This window comes from Haliaeetus leucocephalus, unplaced genomic scaffold (genome assembly GCF_000737465.1).
Source record: "Haliaeetus leucocephalus isolate CR32 unplaced genomic scaffold, Haliaeetus_leucocephalus-4.0 Scaffold92, whole genome shotgun sequence".
Taxonomy (NCBI): domain Eukaryota; kingdom Metazoa; phylum Chordata; class Aves; order Accipitriformes; family Accipitridae; genus Haliaeetus; species Haliaeetus leucocephalus.
The window spans coordinates 5,449,654-5,472,478 of NW_010972528.1; the positions used below are offsets into that span (position 1 = coordinate 5,449,654).

General features: G+C 35.1%; 1 protein-coding gene across 6 annotated transcripts in view; it reads right to left on the reverse strand.

Annotated features, from left to right (window-relative positions):
• The window catches only part of FTO (fat mass and obesity associated), a 259,203-nt gene that overhangs the window by 191,486 nt on the left and 44,892 nt on the right, over nt 1-22,825 (reverse strand). For 4 of the 6 annotated variants that reach the window (XM_010584883.1, XM_010584855.1, XM_010584885.1 and 1 more), the window contains exons 2-4: nt 20,338-20,415; nt 13,021-13,681; nt 4,323-4,466 (exon numbers count right to left, since the gene is read on the reverse strand). In XM_010584883.1, the coding sequence (XP_010583185.1) occupies nt 4,323-4,466; nt 13,021-13,681; nt 20,338-20,415 (883 nt within the window). Of the gene's footprint in view, nt 1-4,322; nt 4,467-13,020; nt 13,682-15,050; nt 15,086-20,337; nt 20,416-21,938; nt 22,002-22,825 lie in introns of those variants that run through there. The other 2 variants (XM_010584865.1, XM_010584890.1) reach the window with 2 other exon arrangements.

The window sequence follows — 22,825 nt, forward strand, 5'->3', positions numbered from 1 at the left end:
TAACCATATTACAAGTGCCTTTTTCAAAAGCACAAAAATGTTTTTCCACCATTTCCAATTCTACTCGAATCCAACCGCACACAATGCTTCAACAGGAGAAAACCTAACCAAACTGATTTTATTGTAGGTATGTCAACAAAAAGCACCAGGAAGTTATGTCTCCTTCCCCAAGAAATTATGGGGCAATGGAATACTATTTTCATAACTGAAAGCTAGAGAGATGATCTGTCCCTAATTAATAAATATTTTTAGTTTTAAAACAAGTGTGCACAAACAAAACACAGAATTAATTAAAAGGCTGAACAAAAAAAAAAAAAAAAAAGGACGTCCGGGATTTGCCAAATTTCATGATCAAAGTTTGGTAATGACAAATATGTTTCTGGGGTTCGAAGTCTTAATAATCAAGGAATACAGCATTTGGATTAAATGTGGACTCAAGAAAAAAAAAGGCGGGGGGGGGGTGTGTGTTTAAAAAACTCCAACACATTCAAGATGCTAGAGAGCAAAGAGGGTTCAAGTTAGTTTGTGGAAATAGAAGCAGATTAAATATCTAGAAATAGTTTAATGAGCCACTACATACATGTGGAAATGTTTCCATTAAATACTCATCATTAACCACAAGCCAACCTCTGCAATGTGTGCACCCTACTTCCGGCTGGTTAAGAAAATAATTTTTTGATGCTTCTTGAACTATAATTTGCTGGCAGTGGGGAGTGGTATAAGATTCCAAGTTCATCTTCATGCTGTTTTAAAACCCTAACCTTCAAGCAAGAGGCTTGATCTATGGGAAACAGCTGCAGAAAAGTAAATCTCCCTTTGAAAAAGTCCAGAATGTATTTTTGTTAAGTATGTTTTGAAGTCATGGTAGGAAAATTAGTGAAAATTGTAAATCTGCTTGCAAATCTGGTCGTGTCTAACTCAAAGATTAGGGGAAAGATTCCAATTTAATAGTAAGACCATGACAACCCTAGTTAAGCATGCTCTAGGACAGAGCAGATGGGGCCCTTTGCTTACCTCCACGCGTTTTGGATTTATTGCATGCACCCAACACGTTTCATATTAGACACCCCTTGACTGTGTACTTGAGACAGCAGGGTTCAGTATGCACTTCCTCCGCAGACCAATATATTATTCTAAATTGAGCTAAAGTGTTTCCGTTTCATGAGTGACATAAAGTTCAGATTTAAGTTTTTAGGCAGCAGATTTGCAGTCATTCACCAGATCTTTTTTTCTTCATATTAGGAAAAGTAAGCCTTAAAAAGAACAAACCAAACCCACAAAAAGCCTGTCTTACTGAAAGTAATTTTGGATTTTGTTTGGTTTTGTTTAAACAAAATACATTTATACTATTGTAATAGCTTACTTGAAGAATGGATTTGATCATCTCATGTTTAGTACTAACATACATTTAAATTATGGCTTATCATTTCATCTGAAGAGGACCGCTGAGAATGCAGGTTTAAATTTACATTTTAAGACTGCGTTTTACTAAAATTCTAACCAGAATAAGAAAAGACATTTTATATAGCCAATGAAGAGATGAACATAAATACTACTAAATGTCTACTAGAAATACTAAAAACCACCCCCAATCTTTTTGTTACTTCGATATACCCATTGGTCAGGATTTACAAGTTACTGTAATTGCACATTACTATTAGAAATATCAAGTTACCACATGCTCTTATCTAAGATTTGTGTGTACAATATTAGGAAATAGTTGGGGTATTACAGGTACAGGAATTGATAGGACCTGACTTTTTAATTATAAGCAACATACTGAATTTGACAATTCAGTGTTTTACAACATTTGTATAAAGCAGTAAGCACTGCACCATTTCAGCAACTGGAAGTACAGACCTACAGAATTGCTAAGTTTTTTGCTACAGTCAGATGAGTCAATAGTAGTCAGAAAAAGTAGAGAGTCCTACTAATCAGTCCCTGTACATCAACAGCTACTACTAGCTGCAGTACTCTTAACATATTTTCTAGATGCCTTACACACTGCTGCCACTGCTTTTAAAATTATGCCAGCAAGAAGACTCTGCTTACTAAAATGAGCTTCTGGAATGTATCACATACAAATGCACAAGATAAATGAATCTAAAATTGTATTTATTGTCAAGTTACTCTTTATACAGAGTTTTCATATTTTATCTTTTAGATGGAATCCTCAAGATGCCTCTTAAAAGTCAGTTCAAAAAAATCTTTATAGTAAAAAATACACTAAAACCGTATATGTCCATTTATATTGTCTTTCACTTTAAGGGAAAACGATAAAGGCAGTTCTGCTGTACATAGAAACCTAACAAAAGGGCCAGTTTGAGAATACTCTCTCCAACTGTATAAAGTAACAACTTTATTTAAAGTAATTGAGAAAAAAAATACAGGTTATGGAAATGCAGAAGAGATTATCAAACACCTGGACTACAGAGCTCAAATCTGTAGCTCTCTACAAAGCATTAATAAGAAAGTGATTTACACATCATCTTCAGAAGAATGTTTAATATATCCTTTGTTTCCAACTAAACATGATCATCATGTTACATGTTAAATAAACTAACTTTCTGACCCACCCTTCAGATGGCATCCCTGATAGTACTTTAGTTACTGTATATAAATTCCATCGGGGAATAAAAAAATGTCCTTATGATCTGGTAACTCAGTCAACTACAATCTACAGTATTTTGCAATAAAAATACTGAAGTTAGACCCCTTTTATTATTAATTGCCTTCTGCATCTGTTGCCCAGCAAAGCTGCGTATGCACAAACTTTCCAGTCAGGAAGGATTAGGTAAGAAGTTTACTTGATGTCCAAACTGCTATTGCACAAAAATTGATTAATAATTCCCTTTCTAGGAATGTTTAGCTGCCACTTAAACTTCACTTTCATATAAGAAATATCTCTGTTTCCCTCCAGGCTGCTATACTTTATCCACACAAATACAGAAAAGGGAGGCACATCCACACCACTGTGCCAAAAGATGTCACATCTTAACACTTGATTGTTCATTTCTGAACATACTTAAGAGCACAGAGAGTCCAGTTCTCTTACTCAAGATACTTCACTGATGACAGTGCACAGGATTTGATGAGGCAACTAAGAACAAGGAATGGTATATGTTTTTTAAGACTGCCCACAAATGTATTGCTTGTACTAAGTAAACTGTTTTCATATTTGTTGGAAGATAAATGTGAAAGGGAAAAGCAAAAAGACTGTTCAGCCCAAGAAGTTGGCAGTGTGACAGACAGGTCATTCTAGGGACGTTCCATGGAGTCTACCTTCCAAGTCACAAACACATAAACAGGGAACACTGCAAGTGCTCTCACTCTTTGAAGATGATGGCCTGTTTAGTGACTTGGCTTGACAGACAACGTGATGTTGTCAGAAGCATTGTTCATGTTTTGAGTTGTGTGATTTAATGAAATTTGTTTAAACAAAAATGATAATCACGAGAAACACAAGCCAAAAGAGAAAGCAACAAGTTTTGCGTCAACAAACCTTAGCCACAGTTCTTGCTTCGTTTCTTTCAATGGAAAAAACCTTAGTGTGTGAGCTCAGCTGCTCAAGTAAATTAACTCAATTTAATTTTCTTTTTTTAATCCTCTACACTTGAGATATTGAGACTTGCTCTTGGAGTATGACAGCTCTGTTCATTATGACCTTAGTATAAACCTACTACTAGAAAACAGTATGTTTGAATACACACATGGAAAAGTGTAGCAGACGAAGTGTCATGTCTAAAATTGGTGACCAATAAAACATCCACAGATTGGCATAATGGTTGAAACTTCAATAGCCACAGTACCAAAAAAAAAACCTTTCAGACTGCTCCGGCCACAGCTTACATAATACATAGCCACTCCATAAGCCAAATTCAAGAACAGGATTTTTTTTTACTGAACGTAACAGACACAGATGCTCACAGTTACTCAGTAAAACTGCATTAAGAATAGAAAAAGGAATCAGCATCGACAAATACAAGGATGGGACAGATACAGCTCAACTTCTCACAAGATTTGGGGAAGTTTTGCTTATGGCCCAAAGCCTGACTTGGGGTAGCAATTCTGACTGCACAAAGGACAGAAAAGGCTCAAAAAGTATATTTCCTTTCTTAGCTGTGAAGTGAAAGAAACATTAGGAAAAAAAAGTTCACCAAAACACACTGGAAGTGGGCAGTATTTATTATACACTCTAGCCAGATCTCATGTCATTCTAAATAGGGAAAGTCCTAAATGAAAGGAAGGTATGATATTAAATATTAAAATAAGTTTCATTTTCTCTGTTTTCAAAGTTCACCTTCTTAGCCCTTCAAAATTACCAAGCATCAAGTAGAAGTCTCCTTGGTGAAGTGGTATTGCTAATCCAGGTGTCTCTATGTCCCATGCTACCTTCAAGCCTACATGCCAAACAGCTGGGTCTCTTCCCTTCAGTTTTTGTTCATTACTTTCTTCCACAGCTGAACCTTTAAAGAGAGCGGGAAAAACACCACAAACAGGACAGACAAGGTGAGAACCATAAAATACAAAATCTGGTCTAACAATACAGACTTAATGATACCCCACATTGGTACAATCTTAATAGACTTAAAATTTCTATAATCTCCATTTGGTATAATTACCATCTCCAAATTCAAAAGTACATAATAGGTAAAAAAAAAAGCAAAGCCATCTGAGATCAAGAATTTTTGCAACCTACTTTACTGAGATGAAAACTTGTTAACTACAAAGTAAAGGCAAATCAAGGCAAAGTTTGTAACAGACTCAAGTTTTTCTGAAGTTCTCAAGTACATGAAATGGGAGTTTTAGTTAAGCTTCACTCGATTTTATTTTTTTTACATTACTAAAACTGTAAGCATAGAAGAAAAAAAAGGAAAAAAATGCAGCAACACTGACATAAAAATAGATAACTTCTGAAAGAATTTCAAGTCATAAACTGCCAAAGCATTTTAGGAACAATTTCATTCGTTCACATACTTGCAATTTCACCAAATCATCAACTAAGGCAAAATAATGGGTAAAAAACACGATCTAGACCAACAAAGTTAAGCAAATCTTGGAATCATATCTGTCACTCTCTTCTCAAAATTATTAGTCAAACATGGTAGATAACATGTGCAAGAGCCAATGAAGCTTCAATACATTTGTCACAACATTTTTCTTATCATTAAGCAACATGAATGTGTTGGGCTTGGGGAAAAAATAATCCACTGCATAGAAATAGTATTTAGAGCTTAATCCCTCAGAACTATTTTCATAAGCTTACTTCACTGCAGTATAAATTGAAAGATACAGTCAGCATTTATAACAGGGTATTTGGGAGCTATGGTGTAACAGTCTTATGGCTAAAGTAACAGAGCATTTTGACAGAGGGAGGATGAAGTTTTAATAAGCAGGTGGCACAGGATGGCAGTGAAGGGTTAGAAATGATCAACTATGTAGCATGCCTAATTATTGCTTGTAAGTTAGTAACTGTGTGTGCCCATTTCACTGTCCATTTCAAATGTGCTTTTGTGCAATGATTTTTAAAACTTTTGTCTTCATTTAATTCCTGAATAAAAACACTAAAATAAAAATTTATAACTCTTATTATAACATGCACATAAAAAGTGACCTTGAACTCACACTTTAAAAATATTCAAGTCATTCATCTCACATGGTTACTGCAATGTTTGTTTAGTTGGGGGTAGCCTTTAATATTTAATAAACTGTCTTAATTTTCTATGTCAATTAAATATTGCCTAAATTCAGGAAGCAGAGCGCCAAAACCTTTTCAAAAGCCAATCTAAAGTTCTTAGTTAAAACTTCTACTGTAAATTCAGTTCCCATATTCCCCCCCTTCACTACTGCAGTTTGCATCCAGCTGAAGCATTGGCTCAGGAGCAGCTCTAGGCCTTTCTATCAAGGAGCACACAAATGAGAAAACAAGACCTAGCAAATACTCAGAAAAATCAATACTAAAGTCTTCAAGGGGCTTTCATATTTTCTGCCCTGTTCAGATAAATTGTAACTTAATTTAAGAAAAATGTTTTCTGAAAACTGCAAATAGGATGGCTTTCAAGGCATTTTTAATGCAATACATCATGGATATTATAAAAAGAGGTAACCTTTCTGAGTTAACTCTCTGTTATGCTGCTTTCCCATTCAGTTTGGCAGCAGCACTGTTCACAATATGGCACCAATAAAATATAGAACTACAATCAGAGACAGCAATTTCAATCAAAGTTTCCTGGGGTCTCCTCATAAATCCAGCACCTTTGGAATGTGCTCGTTAAAATGACTTATTTTTTGCAGTTTGATAAATTTTTTATTGCTTAAGTACAGAGTTCAAATGGAGCTCACAGTCTCCTTTTCTCTATATTCTCAATTATTGCACCTTATAATTATCAGCAGCAATTGAAACTGATTGCTCCTACCATGTTATTTTGGTAACAAATGGAAGCAAGCTGCTACTAGCTTTTAAATGCAAGCTATTCTGAAAGAGAGAGTGAGGAAAAAAAAAAAAAAAAAAGAAGACACCTTAACATTTGTGGTATATCTCTAGGTAGCACTGACAAACTTTTACATAAATAGAAGTTGTTATTAAATTCTCTGTGTCACACCTCAAGCATGACTGAATGCTGTATATTCATTGATATAATTACAGTTCCCATTTAAGTGAAAACATTTGGATGCATCTAAACCATAGATATTTGACAGTAACCATGTGGATCTTGCACATACACGGCACCTTAAGAACACATATTTGCTTTAGAGTAGACCATACAGAAATGGTCAAATGTAGCAGTATTTAATAGAAATATAATAAAACTATCTGCAAATTCAAATTCTATTCATTAAAGATTTACAGAATTTGGCCTGCAAGAAATCTTTATGCTTGCATCCCAAATGGAATGGTACAACTAGGTAACAAACTTACCACAACTAACAACAATACCTCATCAAAACTGTAATTAAGGTAGAACCATGAAAGAGAGAATGTAGTTGCAGAGAAGTGGCCACAACATTATGCTTCTAATTAGACAGCTCAAATTTCAGAGATGTTCCAGCTCTAAGACATGATCTTACCAGTTTTGGGTCATGGTTAGGTTCAGAACAACATGAAACTTGTTTTCCTGGGTCTAGTTTGGTTATTGTTCCACAGCACAGACAGTAAAAGAAGCCTTGAAAGGTTTCTTTGCTATTTGGCCCCAAAATCTTCAAGAGTTTGAGAGTTTTTTGACACTCTGAAACCTGAATGTTCTCTATTCAAGTCAAATTGTAATGCCAAACTACATCCTAAATATAATCTTAAATCAAACATGACTTCTTAGACAACAGAATCCCTGCCAACACATTGCTAAAAACAAGGACTGTAAACATCTACTTTGTCATTAAATCTAACTGACCGTTGTTATATAGAACAGAAAAAGGAATTAGTTTTTTTTACAGATTGATTGATTTTTCCAGAGTTTAAAAGAATTTTGGCACGTGTTCAGCAATTAATGAAATATATACATTATTACAGTCTTCCATAGCAATTTATACATGTTATATGCAAGAAGTGAAAAAAGCAGAGCATGCTTTGATTTTCAGCAGCTGGTGGGAAAGAATGAGTATCTAACAGGAGTTATTTCTTCTACCTTATTACTGAAAAGCCATAGCATAAGAGGTTAAACTGTACTAACATTTTAAGTTTTGCTTGCAACTGACATTCACAAAAAGAAAAATCGGAAAATTTGCCAACATTGTTCTTATCAATTCATATTTGGAATACTGTGTCCAAATATATCAAGAACAAAAGCACTAAGAACAAAGAATATTCTGTCATCCCTTTATTCCTGAAGGAGAAACTTTATTTGATCAAATCAGTGAGAGCATGGTTAAAAAAAAAAAACAACAACCAACAACTACACAACACACAACATTTAATTCAAATTATGATTTCTTTTTAGAAAACAGGGATTCAAATCTATTATTGTAAGAGTAATTGGATCATTAAAAATTTGTGATTCTCTCAGAACATAATTCCAACTGGCCAGAACCTACAAATTACAGATGTGACCGTTTCACTCACATACTTATTTCATCATAGAATGGTTTGGGTTCGAAGGGGCCTTAAAGATCATCTAGTTCCGATCCCGTTGCCATGGGCAGGGTCACCTTCCACTAGACCAGGCTGCTCAAAGCCCCATCCAACCCGGCCTTTAACACTTCCAGGAACGGAAGCAATTTCTTAAGAAGTAATACGTATTTTTCTACATACTATTTGTATTCTTTCAACAAGCAATATTTTTACTACACTACTGATATTAGAAACCATTTAATGTAATTGTTCTCATCCTGCAGAAGCATCTACTCCATGACTTTTATCCATTAAGCAGTACATAAAGAGGATTATCAGTCAACTACAAATTTAGACTGACTTCAATTCTGAACTGCTTTTGTACTTTCAGGTTTGGGGTTTTTTTAATTTAGTGAAGAAACATACATCTGTAGTGAATGTCAATTATTTTTAATCACGATTAGTGTAGAAATGAAATAGCTGTCATTTGGTTTAGTGCCAGGATATTGCTTCTAACATCACAGTGTGAAAAAATACAAACAGCATTTTACAAAAACAAGCATAAAACCTCCTTCAAGACCAGTCATTACTGCAACTAACTGTTACACCTTCCAACATCACCTTGTCAGTGAACAGAGCCAGTTGTTTAGTACTTCAAGAGATTTATACTGCAAGTAGGCCTTACAGGAAGAAGACAAACAAGATACTGTTAAGAATCTAGAGAAAACTACTTATCTAACCTCAAACATAGTTTGTAGGAAATCCAGGTAAGAGAAAGATGGACACTTCCAGCGACTACATTATTTTCCATCCCCTTTAAGTTAGTAACTGTAATAAGTCTCTACTTCAAAGAACATCTTTAGAACCAACCAGTGCTCTGCTAAACAATAAAACTTCCTACAAAACTTAGAAAGACCTGAGGGAAAACTGTTCATTAGAAAATTTTCATGGATAAAATCCAATTTTTGAAAATGCCCTTATTCCACCAGTATTTGGATTGCAATTCACTTTTATAAATAGACCATGAAATAAAAATGGGTTATTAGCTTACTATATTAAAATCCTGAACAAGTTTTTACCTTAATGCTCTCATGTCACAGGATATTTGTAAGCTAATGTGTTATTAAAAATCCTAAATTGATCAAAATTTGGAATTCCTCCTCCATGGTAAATTCTGAAAAGTAAATTAATTCCAAATAGTGTTAGTGACAGTATAATTGAACACACATTCTGTAATGTATTCAGTTCTGCATATGCACCATGACTACCGCTCATGCACTTTCATGTAGTATACATATTAAAAGGAAATTTCCCAAATTTTTGTAAGAGCCTATTCTTATCACTTAACCTACTTTTAACTTAGTATAATGTAATGCATTTTATTTTAATGTAAATAAAAGCAAATACTACTCAGATGAGCATTAAGCAAAATGTCCATCTTACTTGGTTGTTAGAAACATACCTCATTTGAAGTTGCTTTGAAACAGTTTGACACTGGAAACAAGTAAACAGTGATACTAAATAGAATATCAGCTTGTTCCAATATCTTTATGTTGGCTCTCAAATTTCTTTTCTGGCATATTAAAAACTGCTTCTACTCCAATTAATACCGATCAAAGTTTCAAACATTAGATTTTCATTACGGCACCAAACACTGAACAAGCAAACAAGAAAATAAAGTTGTTTTAATTACAGTAGTATCTGTTTCAACACCATTTAATCAAATAAGTAGGTACCAAACAAATAATGATATAAAAATGCAAATTAAAGTAAAAAGAAGACCATATAACCTGAGTTGTGCATCTCTAAACAGTCCAACAAACAGTTGCCATAACACAGTAAGATTGCTTGACTCCTAGGGCTCCTGCTGTTCAAAATCTGAAAACCCAGGGATTCTGCATTTGTAGCAGCATAGATTGGTACTAGCCATGAAGCTCGGGAAGCCCGAGCTTCCCCGTGCTAAGGGGCTGCCACAGATCCTCAGTGTTTGGAGTACCACAGAGACCACTGAGAATTTGTGGAATAGAGAGCTGACAAAAAAATGCCCAAGACCTAGCAGAAAAGAGAATCAAGATAGTTTTAACAAATATCAACATGCTTAATTTATGTTTGAATTTCCCACAGAATCAGTGTTTTCTCCCAGAAAATTACTAATCCATCTAATCAACATCTTCTAAGGAAAAATTGTTCCATCAAAATTTTCTGACCACCTCTACTCTTTTTATTATGTATTCTATAATGATTCTGTGATAGTCTTTATACACTACAGTGAGAATTCAATGCTAAGTCAATACTAAATGAATTAATGGAGTAAGTACTAATAAAAGATACTGGCATAAAAGGAAACTGTATTTATGGAAAATGGGAAGAGGAGTCAAGATACCATTCTACAACAATCATCATAAAGATGGGGAGCTTCCTCATGCTTCACAGTTATGGAGAGCTTGGTAAGAGATACAGGAAATATTGACAGTCTTTGTGAACTGCAGAAACCACCAACACATTGAAGTGATATGGAACTGGAAAAAATAATATTATAAGCACCGATAAGTTTCTAACCACCAGCATTTGAAAGCTATAAACAGGAAATCAGAAGAGCAAAAAGACAATCTATTTATTGCTCTAAAATCAATTAGACTAATTACTTCTCTTGAATGTGCTGGGTAGAAAACTTCAACACACACGAGTATTTACTGTCACTTTAATTACAATGCCATATTCATAAACTATAAACAGGTTCCATTTCCTCCAATTTATGAATAAGTAGGCCAACTATAAACACAGCTTCCCTTTAGGAATATACAATGGCAACCACAACCTGAACCCAGACAGGTGTGAGTGAACTGTTATCACATAAAGGTATACTAGAGGACATTTCTTCATGATGCTCAGGAGCCATGCTAGGCACCTTAAAATCCCTCTAAAGTTCATGAAACCAACTTGAGCCATGCTCAAGAGCTATCAAGTGGAATTCAATCTTGTTGAGATTTAGATCTGACTTCATAAATAATTTTCTTCCAAAAAAAGCATCTTTTACACTATCTCCAGCTACACTGAAGTTTTAATATCACCACCTCCTGCCAAGAGATCCCCCACACACTATGTAATCAAATTTCAATGTAATCAAAAACTTTCAGAATCATTGCAAAAATACAAAAAATTTGATGTAGTAATTTTTTAATATTTTTTTTGTAAATGTAAATGATAGAATAATCAATTTATTCACTGGAAAGCTCCTAGCTTTTTTTAAGTTTTCACATCTGTTTTGAAATCCTTCAGGAAAAAAAACCCAAACAAATTTTCAGGTATGAAAAAAATCCCGTATGTGGCAAAAACATTCATTACAAATAGATATAAAAATAATTTTTGGTTTAAATATTCAAATATTTACTTCTACCCTCATCAATCAAATCTTGCATAGAATTTGCCATGGTGTTAAAACAGCATAATTTTTACCTAACTTGCTGAACTTGAAGAAACAAAATCAAGTGGTGAGTTATGAATAAACATAGCAGCTTTCTTATTTGTTAATTTATAGCTCTGTGAAGTTAAAGGGACTCATTTTTTCCCCTCCACAGGCAAGTTTTATGTTAAAGTAAAAAGTTTTTAAGCATATTATAATAAATCCTCACACACACCATTATTACTTCAAGTTCATGTTTATGTTTCTTTAACTTAAAATGTAACTGACAAAATATTTATCTACAGCACTACTGAAAAAATACATTTACTGGACATAAAATATCACTGTCTTTGGCAAATAGGACAGAAAGAAGTTAATGAACAAAATGACATTTCTATTAGTTAGGGAATCTCTTCTATTGAGTTTGCTAAGCCAGTTGATGTTTTATGCCCAGGAAAATGTAAATATGATGATTTAAGCTGAATGTTAAGTAACAAAGTGACCCATAGTTTCAAAACTAATAACAAAACTAACAGAGGAATGCACATAAAAGTATAAGCTATTATTTTTACATCATGGTCTTTAGCCAAAATCTACCAAAGTCAACATGAATTCCTCCCATGTTTTGAAGCAAACATCACAGGATTTTTGGAAGGACCAAATTATGAAACGTAACGCAGCATTTGCAAATTCAAATCGAGTGTCTAAATTCTAATCTTATGTTTGCAAAACTGGAAAGCATTAAAAAAAATCCAAGGCTTTGTTCAAAAATTGTTAGGAAAAAATAAACCAGGAAAAAAAAAATCCTCAGGTCTGTTCTTAAATAAAGATAAAAATGGGAAAGGTACTTAAACTGAAAATTAAGTATTTAATGACTCTTCAACTACAACTACTATTTTTTCCCCTCCCAATACTGCATTTAAATGGTTTTTAAATAACTAAGAGCCTGCAAAGCCTGTCAGACTACAGGTCTTTTAATGGAAAACTTTCACCCTTCCCAACTACAGAAATGTTGGCAAGTCCTCCGCAAAACATGCATTATTAGCACTACAGCATGCCTAGACAAAATGTATGTACTTCCAAGCAAATACAGTAATACTTTCATACAAAACCAACCTAAAATGATCTTCCCAAAGAAAGAAGAGTAGTAAAATCAGCATAAAGCAGAAGCAAGTCTGTATATGATAAATAACACAATAAAGATGGTGACCTCAACTACAACAAAACATTTTACAAGATAGCAAATACGCACATGCGTTAACCTGAAATAAGTATTTGACAGATTTTGATTTCCTGGCTCTTAGTCAGGAAGTTAATCATATCAATTTTTAAAACTACTTAGAGAACAACTGATAAGCCAGCTGCAGTAAACACAGGTATATTTTGTATAGGTTTTAGTAGAAATAAAGATAGGGCTTAAATACAAAAAGTACCACAATGGATTCAGAAGCACGTGACAAATCTAGATTAACATGCAGGTGTGCTTATGTACATACACACAAGGAAACATAAAAGAGCTTCAAGGATTTAAGATATTTATATCACTAGTTAACTCATACCTCCCATCACTCACCTTCACAGCTATAACTGTACACAGCAACCGTTGACCTTTCAACCAGATTCTCGTCATGGTGCCAGCTCACTGCCATGTTCCCCATTCCAAAATAAGGTTCTTGTTTCAAGTATAGCATTTGTAGTGGATCCATATAATTTAATAAAGTCAAGTTATAAGATGTTCTGTTCTTTAGACTTATGTAGTCATCCTCTGATACACAACAACTGCTTTGATCTTTTGAAACTGACCCTTTATCCATAAAAGTAGTAGCAAAATTTTGCTCCCTATCTATTACAGTACTATCTTTAATTTCTTTGGTCTCAAACAAATTTTGCCCTTGTAATGCCTTGACTGCTTCAATATGCAAGTAGTCATTAAGTCTGATTAATGCTTTACAAGCATCATGTACTTGAGGACTGCAATATTTTATATCATAACCTTCAGTAGGCCAAGGAACTGTAAATAATCTTGTGTTCAAGTACTTGTAAGTGCATCCTGGGTTTCCAATTAATATACGAGACACTGGGGTAACAAAATCTTTTCCTTTGATCCTTACAAGATCTTGAAAGAAACAATCGTGTTTTCGCAAGGTCAGAAAGCCTTCTTGTACCATTTGATGGAGCTCTTCAGGTACTGTATCAGATTTTCTGAAAATCAGCTTGGAATATTTGGTCTTCCACTAAAGGAGAGAAAAACCAAACCAACAAACAACAAAAAGGATTATTCTTTTTACAGGAACCAAAGTATTTCATATATTTAAGAACAGACAAGGTTGAGTTGACAAGTTATCAAGCATAAGTCTAGAATATGGTGAAGAAATAGATGCCAGTGTTTGTTACTTTGTTTTGATATTCCAATATATTGCAGAAACTGTGGATCTATACCAGTGGCCTGTAACCAGAGAGTATCACCAGGGCAAATCTCTAGATAAATAAATAAATATATCTGAGGATTCTGCAGAAATCAATGGAACATATAAGCTCCCCTGATGAATCTGTAGATATTACCTTTAAGTATACAAACAATAGAACATTAAGCAGTAACAAAGCGACTCCTCTTTTTGCAACAGTTGCAAAGACCATTCTGTCTCATTCTGATGTACAGAATTCTAGAGAGCTACATGATAAACTGAAATAGTTTCATATAACAACAATTTTTAGGGCAAAAATAACAAATAAAAATGTAACTTTTCAAAAAAGGCCAATGTTCTGCTGTGCTGCACCTCTATCATCAAAATAGTCCTTGACATACTGGTCCTTTCTATTTTCACATTCCTCAATGCATGCCAACTAGGTCTCTTATTTTTATATAAAAGTTCCCCTTCTAGATAAAAGCAAATTTCCAAACTTATTTTCCTCCTCATCTCCCCACATGTAATATCCTTTTTCCTCATACCCTCTTCTGGCCACATCAGCTCTGGTATCAGCTGGAGTTCAGAATCCCGCAGTGTGTGGAGGCAACAGCTCCCAGCAAGGTATAACGCTGCTAATCAGCAGTATCTTGCTTATATGCAAAATACTGCTTCCAACTCCAAGAAGGCTTGGATAATTTTATTTTGTTAATCTGGTTTTCTAAGGAAGTGAGTATCACATAATCACACCTTTTATTGGTCGCCTGTAAATCTGCTTTAACTACTGCTGAGACTGTTTGCCAAACCAGACAAAGGCTAGAGACTAAGTTCCCACGTATTTCATTAAAATTAATAGATAAATAAAAGAAACAGATGCAAACTAGTGCCCTCAGTAAGGGAAAGGCTGTAATGTGAGCCTATCAGGTATTAATTAGCAGGTGTGAAGCTCTGAACAACTCCCTACACCTACTTCCTTTTGTCCAGAACTTAGACTCTAGTCTGGGGAAGAGGTAGATACTGATGGTGTTGAGGGAAAAAAAGAATCAGGTAAACTGAAATCTGAAGGCATTAAGCAATGCGGCAACAGCATATGGATGCACAAAACTGATGATCAAAACTTTTACTAACATAATAGCTTATGTTCAAAGTGCTTTTAAAAAACAAATAAATGCCACCAGCACAAAAGCAGCACACTAACCTACGATCCATCTGTGGGCTCCTTCTGGTACAACTCAAACCCACTTTACTAGTACTATCTACTTCCAAGTCAGATTTGAACCTGCCTTTCAGGCAATTAATTTTAAAATCCAGAAAAGGTGCCTTTAAAAAACACAAAGTAGGCAGTAAGTCAGTATGCACATTTTCCACTGCATGAAAACAGTTAGACTTTTGCATCATAACATGCTGTTATTCTACAACACTGAAGGGATGGCTTTATAGGATCATTTGTTTCTACTAAAAAGGGGAACATAAAAGAAAGTCTATTTTAAAAATAATGATTACACATAATAAATCTTATTTTATCTATAAACCTTGCCACCATTTCTTGTGATTTTCTACAGTGAAGCTAACTCCCTTTCTTTACACATTCTTATGGTTTCCAAAAACTTGCTTCCTAGAGAGAGGAAAAATCACGTAACAGTACCTACAGATAATAATAGTTTCTGACAGTAATACTTATGTACTTAACTTTAAATACCAAAACTTGAAAATAGTCCCAGATATCTGTTTAAAGGTCCCACTACAATCCCCAACATAGAACACTGGATCCCAGCTTTCAATAAAAAAAACTGAATATAAACTTGATAAACGCAATTAGCCTGAGCTTGCCAAAAGCCTGAAACAATTCCTTTAGAGGTCCTGAACTGTCCCCTTTGTTTCAGTCAGTGCTTTGTATCTGTAACCTTTGAATAGTACAGTGAAAAAATCCTTATAAAGAATAACTAATTAAATCAGTAACTGCAAATTTTAAGAATTTGCAGCTATAGGTTACAGTCAGATGTGTGGGTATAGGTTGATGGGAATCATAAGTATTCTTTCACAATCATACTTAATCATGACAGAACGTTGTAAGTTGTGACATATGAAGATTATTAATGTATGATTTGTTTCACTATGCAAATGATATGTATAAAAGAAAGAGCCCTAACAGTTCTATAGCAGTATCTCCATATTTCTTTAAATAATTCTAAATAAATAAATGTTAATAAATATCAGAGATACTCAGGTCTGATTAACCAATTACCACATTACATATGCTGTTATGGCATATTTTAAAAGTCATTATTACAACGTATTTTTAAACCATTTAATGTACTGAATTTCTGATATGAATTGCACACTTGAAATTCGAAACAATTATTACAACAGGAGGAGAGAAACACCAATACGATGTAAAGCAACTAAATACCTGAAAACATGCAGTAGAGAGGAAGCACACAGATTTTACAAAGGTAACAACATTGTATTCCCCTCCTGAACTGCACAAGTAATGTCTTCCACATTTTGTTGCCAGCCAAGTCAGAGGCATTTTACCCTTGGGTTGTGTTTTAAGATTACATGCTTAAGAACTATTTTATCATTAAGTTTCACACAGTATACTTAGGATTCTGCCTTAAAACAAACAAACAAACAAAGAATAAAAAACAAACCAAAAAACCCACCCAACAACCCCCCCCCGATATCTCAGAAGCAGGAAGTGGAAACACATTTCCAGCACATCCCATGAAAACAGTTTGGTCTTCTTTAAATCTCCAACTAATCACTGTGCTATGTCCTACATATGGATAGCATTAACCCATCAGAACACAGGGTGAATGCTGGGTTCACACTGGACATCTTATTGTTTTGGAGGGGTGGGGAAGGGAGAGTAATTATGTACTCTGTGTTGTAACTCTGACAGCAAGTATTAAAGGTTAATTCGCTATTCTCTCTGAAAGAAGTAAGTACCTTGCTGGCAACTACAGGACAAAAAAAAAGCAAGCACAACTGATGCTGAATTCTTCATATGAATGTTACAAGCATTGAGGTGCTGGAGCGTGTCCAGAGAAGGACAACCGAGTTGGTGAGGGGCCTGGACCACAAGTCTTATGAGGAGCGGCTGAGGGAACTGGGGCTGTTTAGTCTAGAGAAGAGGAGGCTGAGGGGAGACCTTAACACTCTCTACAACTACCTGAAAGGACGTTGTAGTGAGGTGGGTGCTGGTTTCTTCTGTCAGGTGGCTGGAGATAGGACAAGAGGAAATGGCCTCAAGTTGCGGCAGGGGGGGGTTTGATTGGGTATTTGGAAAAAATTCTTTACTGAAGGGGTTGTCAGGCATTGGAACAGGCTGCCCAGGGAAGTGGCGGAGTCATCATCCCTGGAGGTACTCAAAAAGCACGTAGACAAGGAACTTGAGGACATGGTTTAGTGGGCATGGTTGATGGCTGGACTTGATGATCTTGAAGGTCTTTTTCCAACCTAAACAATTCTATGATGTTAAATATACACATGCTTTCACTTCTAATGGTGGTACTCAACACAGAGAATCACCCTACAGGATGACACAAGTGACAGAATAAAGTTAGAAATCAGCAATAAGGGCCCTTGATAAGCAAACTGCCACTTACATCATGAATTTATATTTGTACTTCAGATATTTGTGAATGGCCTTGTTAATTGGCTTTTTCTTGTTCATAACTGGCTTTGAAGATTACATTATTTCAGCCTGTGATTTGAGGCCCATTTCTAAAATCCTTCATCAGGCGAGACACAATGAAAGAAGATGCCAGTGAAGTTTGGCTTGGGACAGAATTTCTTAGTTTTGTTCAGACTGCACATTTCCACACCTGACAGGATAGTGTAGTTTTTTACTTGCATTCTACCTAACCTTTCCAACATGTTCAAAGAATACTGCTTTATAAGGGGTGGATCCTTCAAGAAGTAAGGTAGGTCTCTGCAGGAAAGACTGACTATAAAACTAAACCTTATGTGAAATTTTATTTTGCCAATTTGTTGCCCTCAAGCCCTCACCCTTCTTTTCCTCTCCATTTGTAGTACATGTAAGCATCATGGAACTTGTAGTACTGTCATGGTTTAACTACCCATACTAGCTATTATGAAAAAAATCAACTCTATCCCAGCCAAAACCAGCACAAATATCTATAGCTGTGATTTAAGTAACATTTCATAACCACCCTAAAAATTTAAAAAGTGCTTGTGATGCTTATGATTTTAACATATACTTAAAAATATCTAGCATGCACACAAACACTACACAAAAAGTATAATTCTATACGATGCAAGAAGAATGTATCTAAATTCTATTAAGGCTTGAACAGGTCTGATTTCACTGCTTATCTTGTTCCCACTGTCTTCTATATTTATGGGTTACTGATTGTCCTGTTTTCAGCTGGGATAGAGTTAATTGCCTTCCTAGTAGCTGGTACAGTGCTATGTTTTGAGTTCAGTATGAGAAGAATGTTGATAACACTCGGATGTTTTCAGTTGTTGTTAAATAATGTTTAGACTAAGTCAAGGACTTTTCAGCTTCTCATGCCCAGCCACCAAGAAGGCTGGAGAGGCACAAGAAGTTGGGACGGGACAGAGCCAGGGCAGCTGACCCAAACTGGCCAACAGGGTATTCCATACCATGGGACATCACATATAGTGTATAAACTGGTGGGGGGGGTGGGGAGATCGCTGCTCAGGGACTAACTGGGCATCAGTTGGCAGGTGGTGAGCAATCGCATTGTGCATCACTTGTATATTCTAATCCTTTTATTATTACTATTGTCATTTTATTAGTGTTCTCATTATCACTGTTAGTTTCTTCTTTTCTGTTCTATTAAACTGTTTTTATCTCAACCCACAAGTTTTACTTTTTTTTTCCCTATTCTCTCCCCCATGCCCCTAGGTGGAAGGGGAAGGTAGTGAGCGGCTGCATAATGCTTAGTTGCTGGCTGGGGTTAAACCATGACACTGATACTAAGCAAATGAGATGCCACTTGGGCAACCTTGGCTCCATCTTCTCTTTTCACATCAGCTCCACGAGACTGTTGATTTACAAAGATGGGAAAAAGGAAAAGATGCTAGGCATAGCAGCTCTTGGCAGCAACAGATATAAAAGAAGAAACAGAAGGGGATGTAACAGGACTAAGAAGGAGAAAACAGTAAGCCTGAGTCTCAAAAGGGGGAACAGCTGCTTCTTGAACATTAGTTTAAGACTGAAAAGAATGTGTTTAGGGTGGGGGTTTTTGCAGATAAAAAAAAAATAATCATTCTGTTAGGCTCTTCTACACTTTTCCTTGCCCTTACCCACAGAAGTGCTTTTATAGTTAACAGCAAGCTATGTGTTTTCATATTATTATCCTTACAGCTGTTGAAGATCCCAATCAAGAGCTTACTTCCACTATGTTCACTACTGTAAGAATACAGAGAAAACCATGCTTTCCCTAAGCATCCTACAACCTAAATGAATGGGAAACATGAGGGAAGTCTACAGATTACTCAATATCACAACTATAATCCCATGGCAAAACTGGAGTTTGACTTCATGCTTCTGACCCACAGTCCAGTACCTGACCCATAAATGCATCCTTCCTTCCCTATAGTGTGATGTGTGCTAAACCCTTCTTGGCTTCTTGGTCTTGGAATCCTACAAAAGAGAAATTCATCCTTGCAAGGAAAGAGTCAGACCTATTTTTATGCTACCATAGACACCTTTGAGCCATATATCAATACAAGAAACGTGACATGCCTGTAACATAAGCACACTTGCTGTAGCTGTTCAAACTACAAGATTCTTTCTTATGCTTTTCATCTTACCATATTCCAATTTGATCTGATTGAACCTACAATTCTTGCCAGATGTTTTGGACCTAGAAAGATCCAAGATAGATGCAGAATAATCTATTAATTTCATGATACTCTTCCATACACTCATTCGGTTTACTACTAATGTGGCTACTGGGCCTGTTTTTACTTTTATTTGGTTTCATTTGAGGCATGCATTCCAATTTCCACAGTTCATTTTGTAAGCAAAGTCTTAAGGGTTACTTATTGTTTGAAAGTAGAATTAAACTAAAAAATTTCAATTTTCTATGTTAATATTTTCCCTATTTTGCCAAACCTGAACTATAAAGAATAGGTCTCTTCACAACTCAGAAAAAAAAAACAAAAAAAAACCCCCAAATCTCTAAAAGAATGGTGACATGTATTTTATTTTAACAAAGCATAAGAAACTGTGATTCATTGTTACATGTATTACCTGGTACTCAGGTACTGATACTCAGGGCAAAATCCTAAAAATAAGTTAAGTTTTTATTCTTGAATATCTCAATTCTAGAGATCTTATTTCATACCACCTGAAAGTACATTATCAGCCATCAGGATACCTTTTTCATATCAGATTTCACAGTGTCTCTCTGAAGAAAGATTTATTTGGTTTTTTCAGTGCAAACAGCCATTTTAGTTTAAAAAAAGTACGGTTAAAGCAAATACATTACCAACTGATGGAAATCAGCATCGGCTGGTGTCATATATGGAAGTCTATTCTCTCCAAGCTCTTCAAGAAGCTTTTTTTTCTGTTTTGGAAGGGTAAAATTGAAACAGAAAATTAGACTAAAACCCAAGACGTGAACAGCCAAGTATAAAAGTAGTTGTATTAAAAAGACACAAACATGTGCAATTATTTCTCTTACTGCCTTCAATTCTGGAAAATTAAATAAGGAAAAATGGATGCAAAAAAACTGGTGGAGCTTTTCCAATTACAAAGCAGTAATTCAGGTTAAGTAGTTTCAGAGCATGTGAGTATTTTTCCTCCTATATTCTTTTTTAGATAATCAGTCCTTATTATACTGATGAAAATCCATCTTGGTTTTATGTTCTTCAGAACTATGCCTACTTTATACCTAGATACTAATTTCTGATTTCTTTTTCATTTTATTTTCTACTTCAATTTCTGGATCCAATGGGTACAAAGCTCATATTACATTACATGGCTCAATCATATACTTCATTAAAACAATGAGCCTCAATGTTGGGCATACTCTAAAATGTTTCCTGAAATGGGTGTATGAAGGAAAAAGAAAACACTACCTACTGCATACCAAAGTCCCTACAAGCTGACAATATTTAAAATGTTATCCTCAAGAACTGCCATCCCAGCAGACAGCCAGAAGTCTGGTTTGATGCTGGCAGCACGCTAAGAACCAGCTGACTGTGAAGAGCAGGTTTTCTCTGTCCCCCTTGTTCTCTTAACTCCCTTTTTACTTCTGTTTTAGACCAAGAGTATCTCCACCAATGTTTAATCAACACAACCACTAAGAAATTGCTAAGATAAAAGCCTGATTCTCCCCAAACTGCATTTTCAAGGTTTTTATAAAAAAAAAAAATAAAAATACAATTTTTGTATGCATTATAAAATTAATTGTGCAGCTAAAGATTTGGAAAGTGCAAGAGATGCTTGAAACATGCCATCAGATTTTTGGAATCAAACAATCCCAATCCATGACAAGTCCATGCACATTTATCTATCCACAGTCTAATCCAACACTCACTCAACATGATGTAAATACAGATTAACAACAGTGTAAAAATTGTTACAGTGGAAGTATTGGCCTAGAAAATTATTACACTGTTTCCTTTATTTCTTCTTTCTTTTAGCTTGCAAGGATGGTTTCTTTTCAAGCTTTGATCATTGACAAGTATTTACTAATAAAAATGCAACTCAAAGTTCATAAAACTACATCTGCCATAATGCTTAAATATTTCAGATAACAGGATCCAAATTCTTATTTTATTGCAGTATTTTCAACTACATAAACAGTGTCACAAGAAATAATTGAAGTTGCAGCTCGCTCAATACTTTTATGTTGCGAGAGCAAGACCAGATGGAAATGGAATACAGTTTTCAAAAGAATGATAAGGGTGTAATACAAAAGGAAAACATTGAATAAGTTAAAAAAGGGTATCACTAACACTTTCATAAAACCAAGTTATATGGGAACAACTACACATTTCATCACCTAGATGTCACTGCAAATTGACTATTCCGCAGACAAAAGAATTCATTGTTAAATTTTTCTTTTTCTTCTTGTAAATTCACCTTTTCGTAATCTTTTTGGGTCGCATATACAGGTCAAAATAGATCCTCCCTATTCTGGCAATCCTATTTAAGGAAGGAAGAAAGAAATATTACATGCAGTAACTAACTCCTGACTTACAGCAAATACATAAAAAAGGAAAGCTCAGCTATGAAGAGTGTTACTATGTATTTTATTCTGTGACAGTGAATTTCATTTATTCAAATTTAAACATCAAGGAAGATGACAGAGGCTTAAAATCATGAGGAGGTATAGAAGACTTTAAGGTTTAGGTCTAACAGATAAGTCAAACTAAAATAAGAGCAGGTAGCTCTCACTCATCTCTGCACTCACAATCTGCTGATCACTGACTCTTAGCTAGACTGAGAAGAGCAGCACTGAAATTTATGAACTAGCAATGTAATTTCTCTAGGTCCCTAGTTTTCTCTGGGGACAGGTTGTTGGTATGTTGACATAAAGTCATTGGTGAAACCGAGCATAATGTAACTTCAGATTAAGTTGGCAGAAAATGACACGCTAATTTGCTGCATATTCTAAACCAATAACACTTCCCTATTACAAAAAGCTTGCTAGAATTTTATTCCATGAAATTACTGAAAACATTAGATTGGCTTTGTTATCTGTAAGATAAACCATATTAAACTGCAGGAAAAAAATATATATTTCAACATGGACTCACATCTGTGGGGGGAAAAAAATAAAAAAAAAAGAGGTGGGAAGAAGAGAGATTCTGACAATTTCTTTGTCAAGTACCAGCCTCTTGGCAAAAAGCACACAACATTAAAATGCACTCTTGTGTATAGGTAGTACTAGTTCACATTTGATTGTCAGATCTGGCTAAGTGCCGCTCTTCAGCTTGATGTACAGACTAATACACACAGCTGGGTGG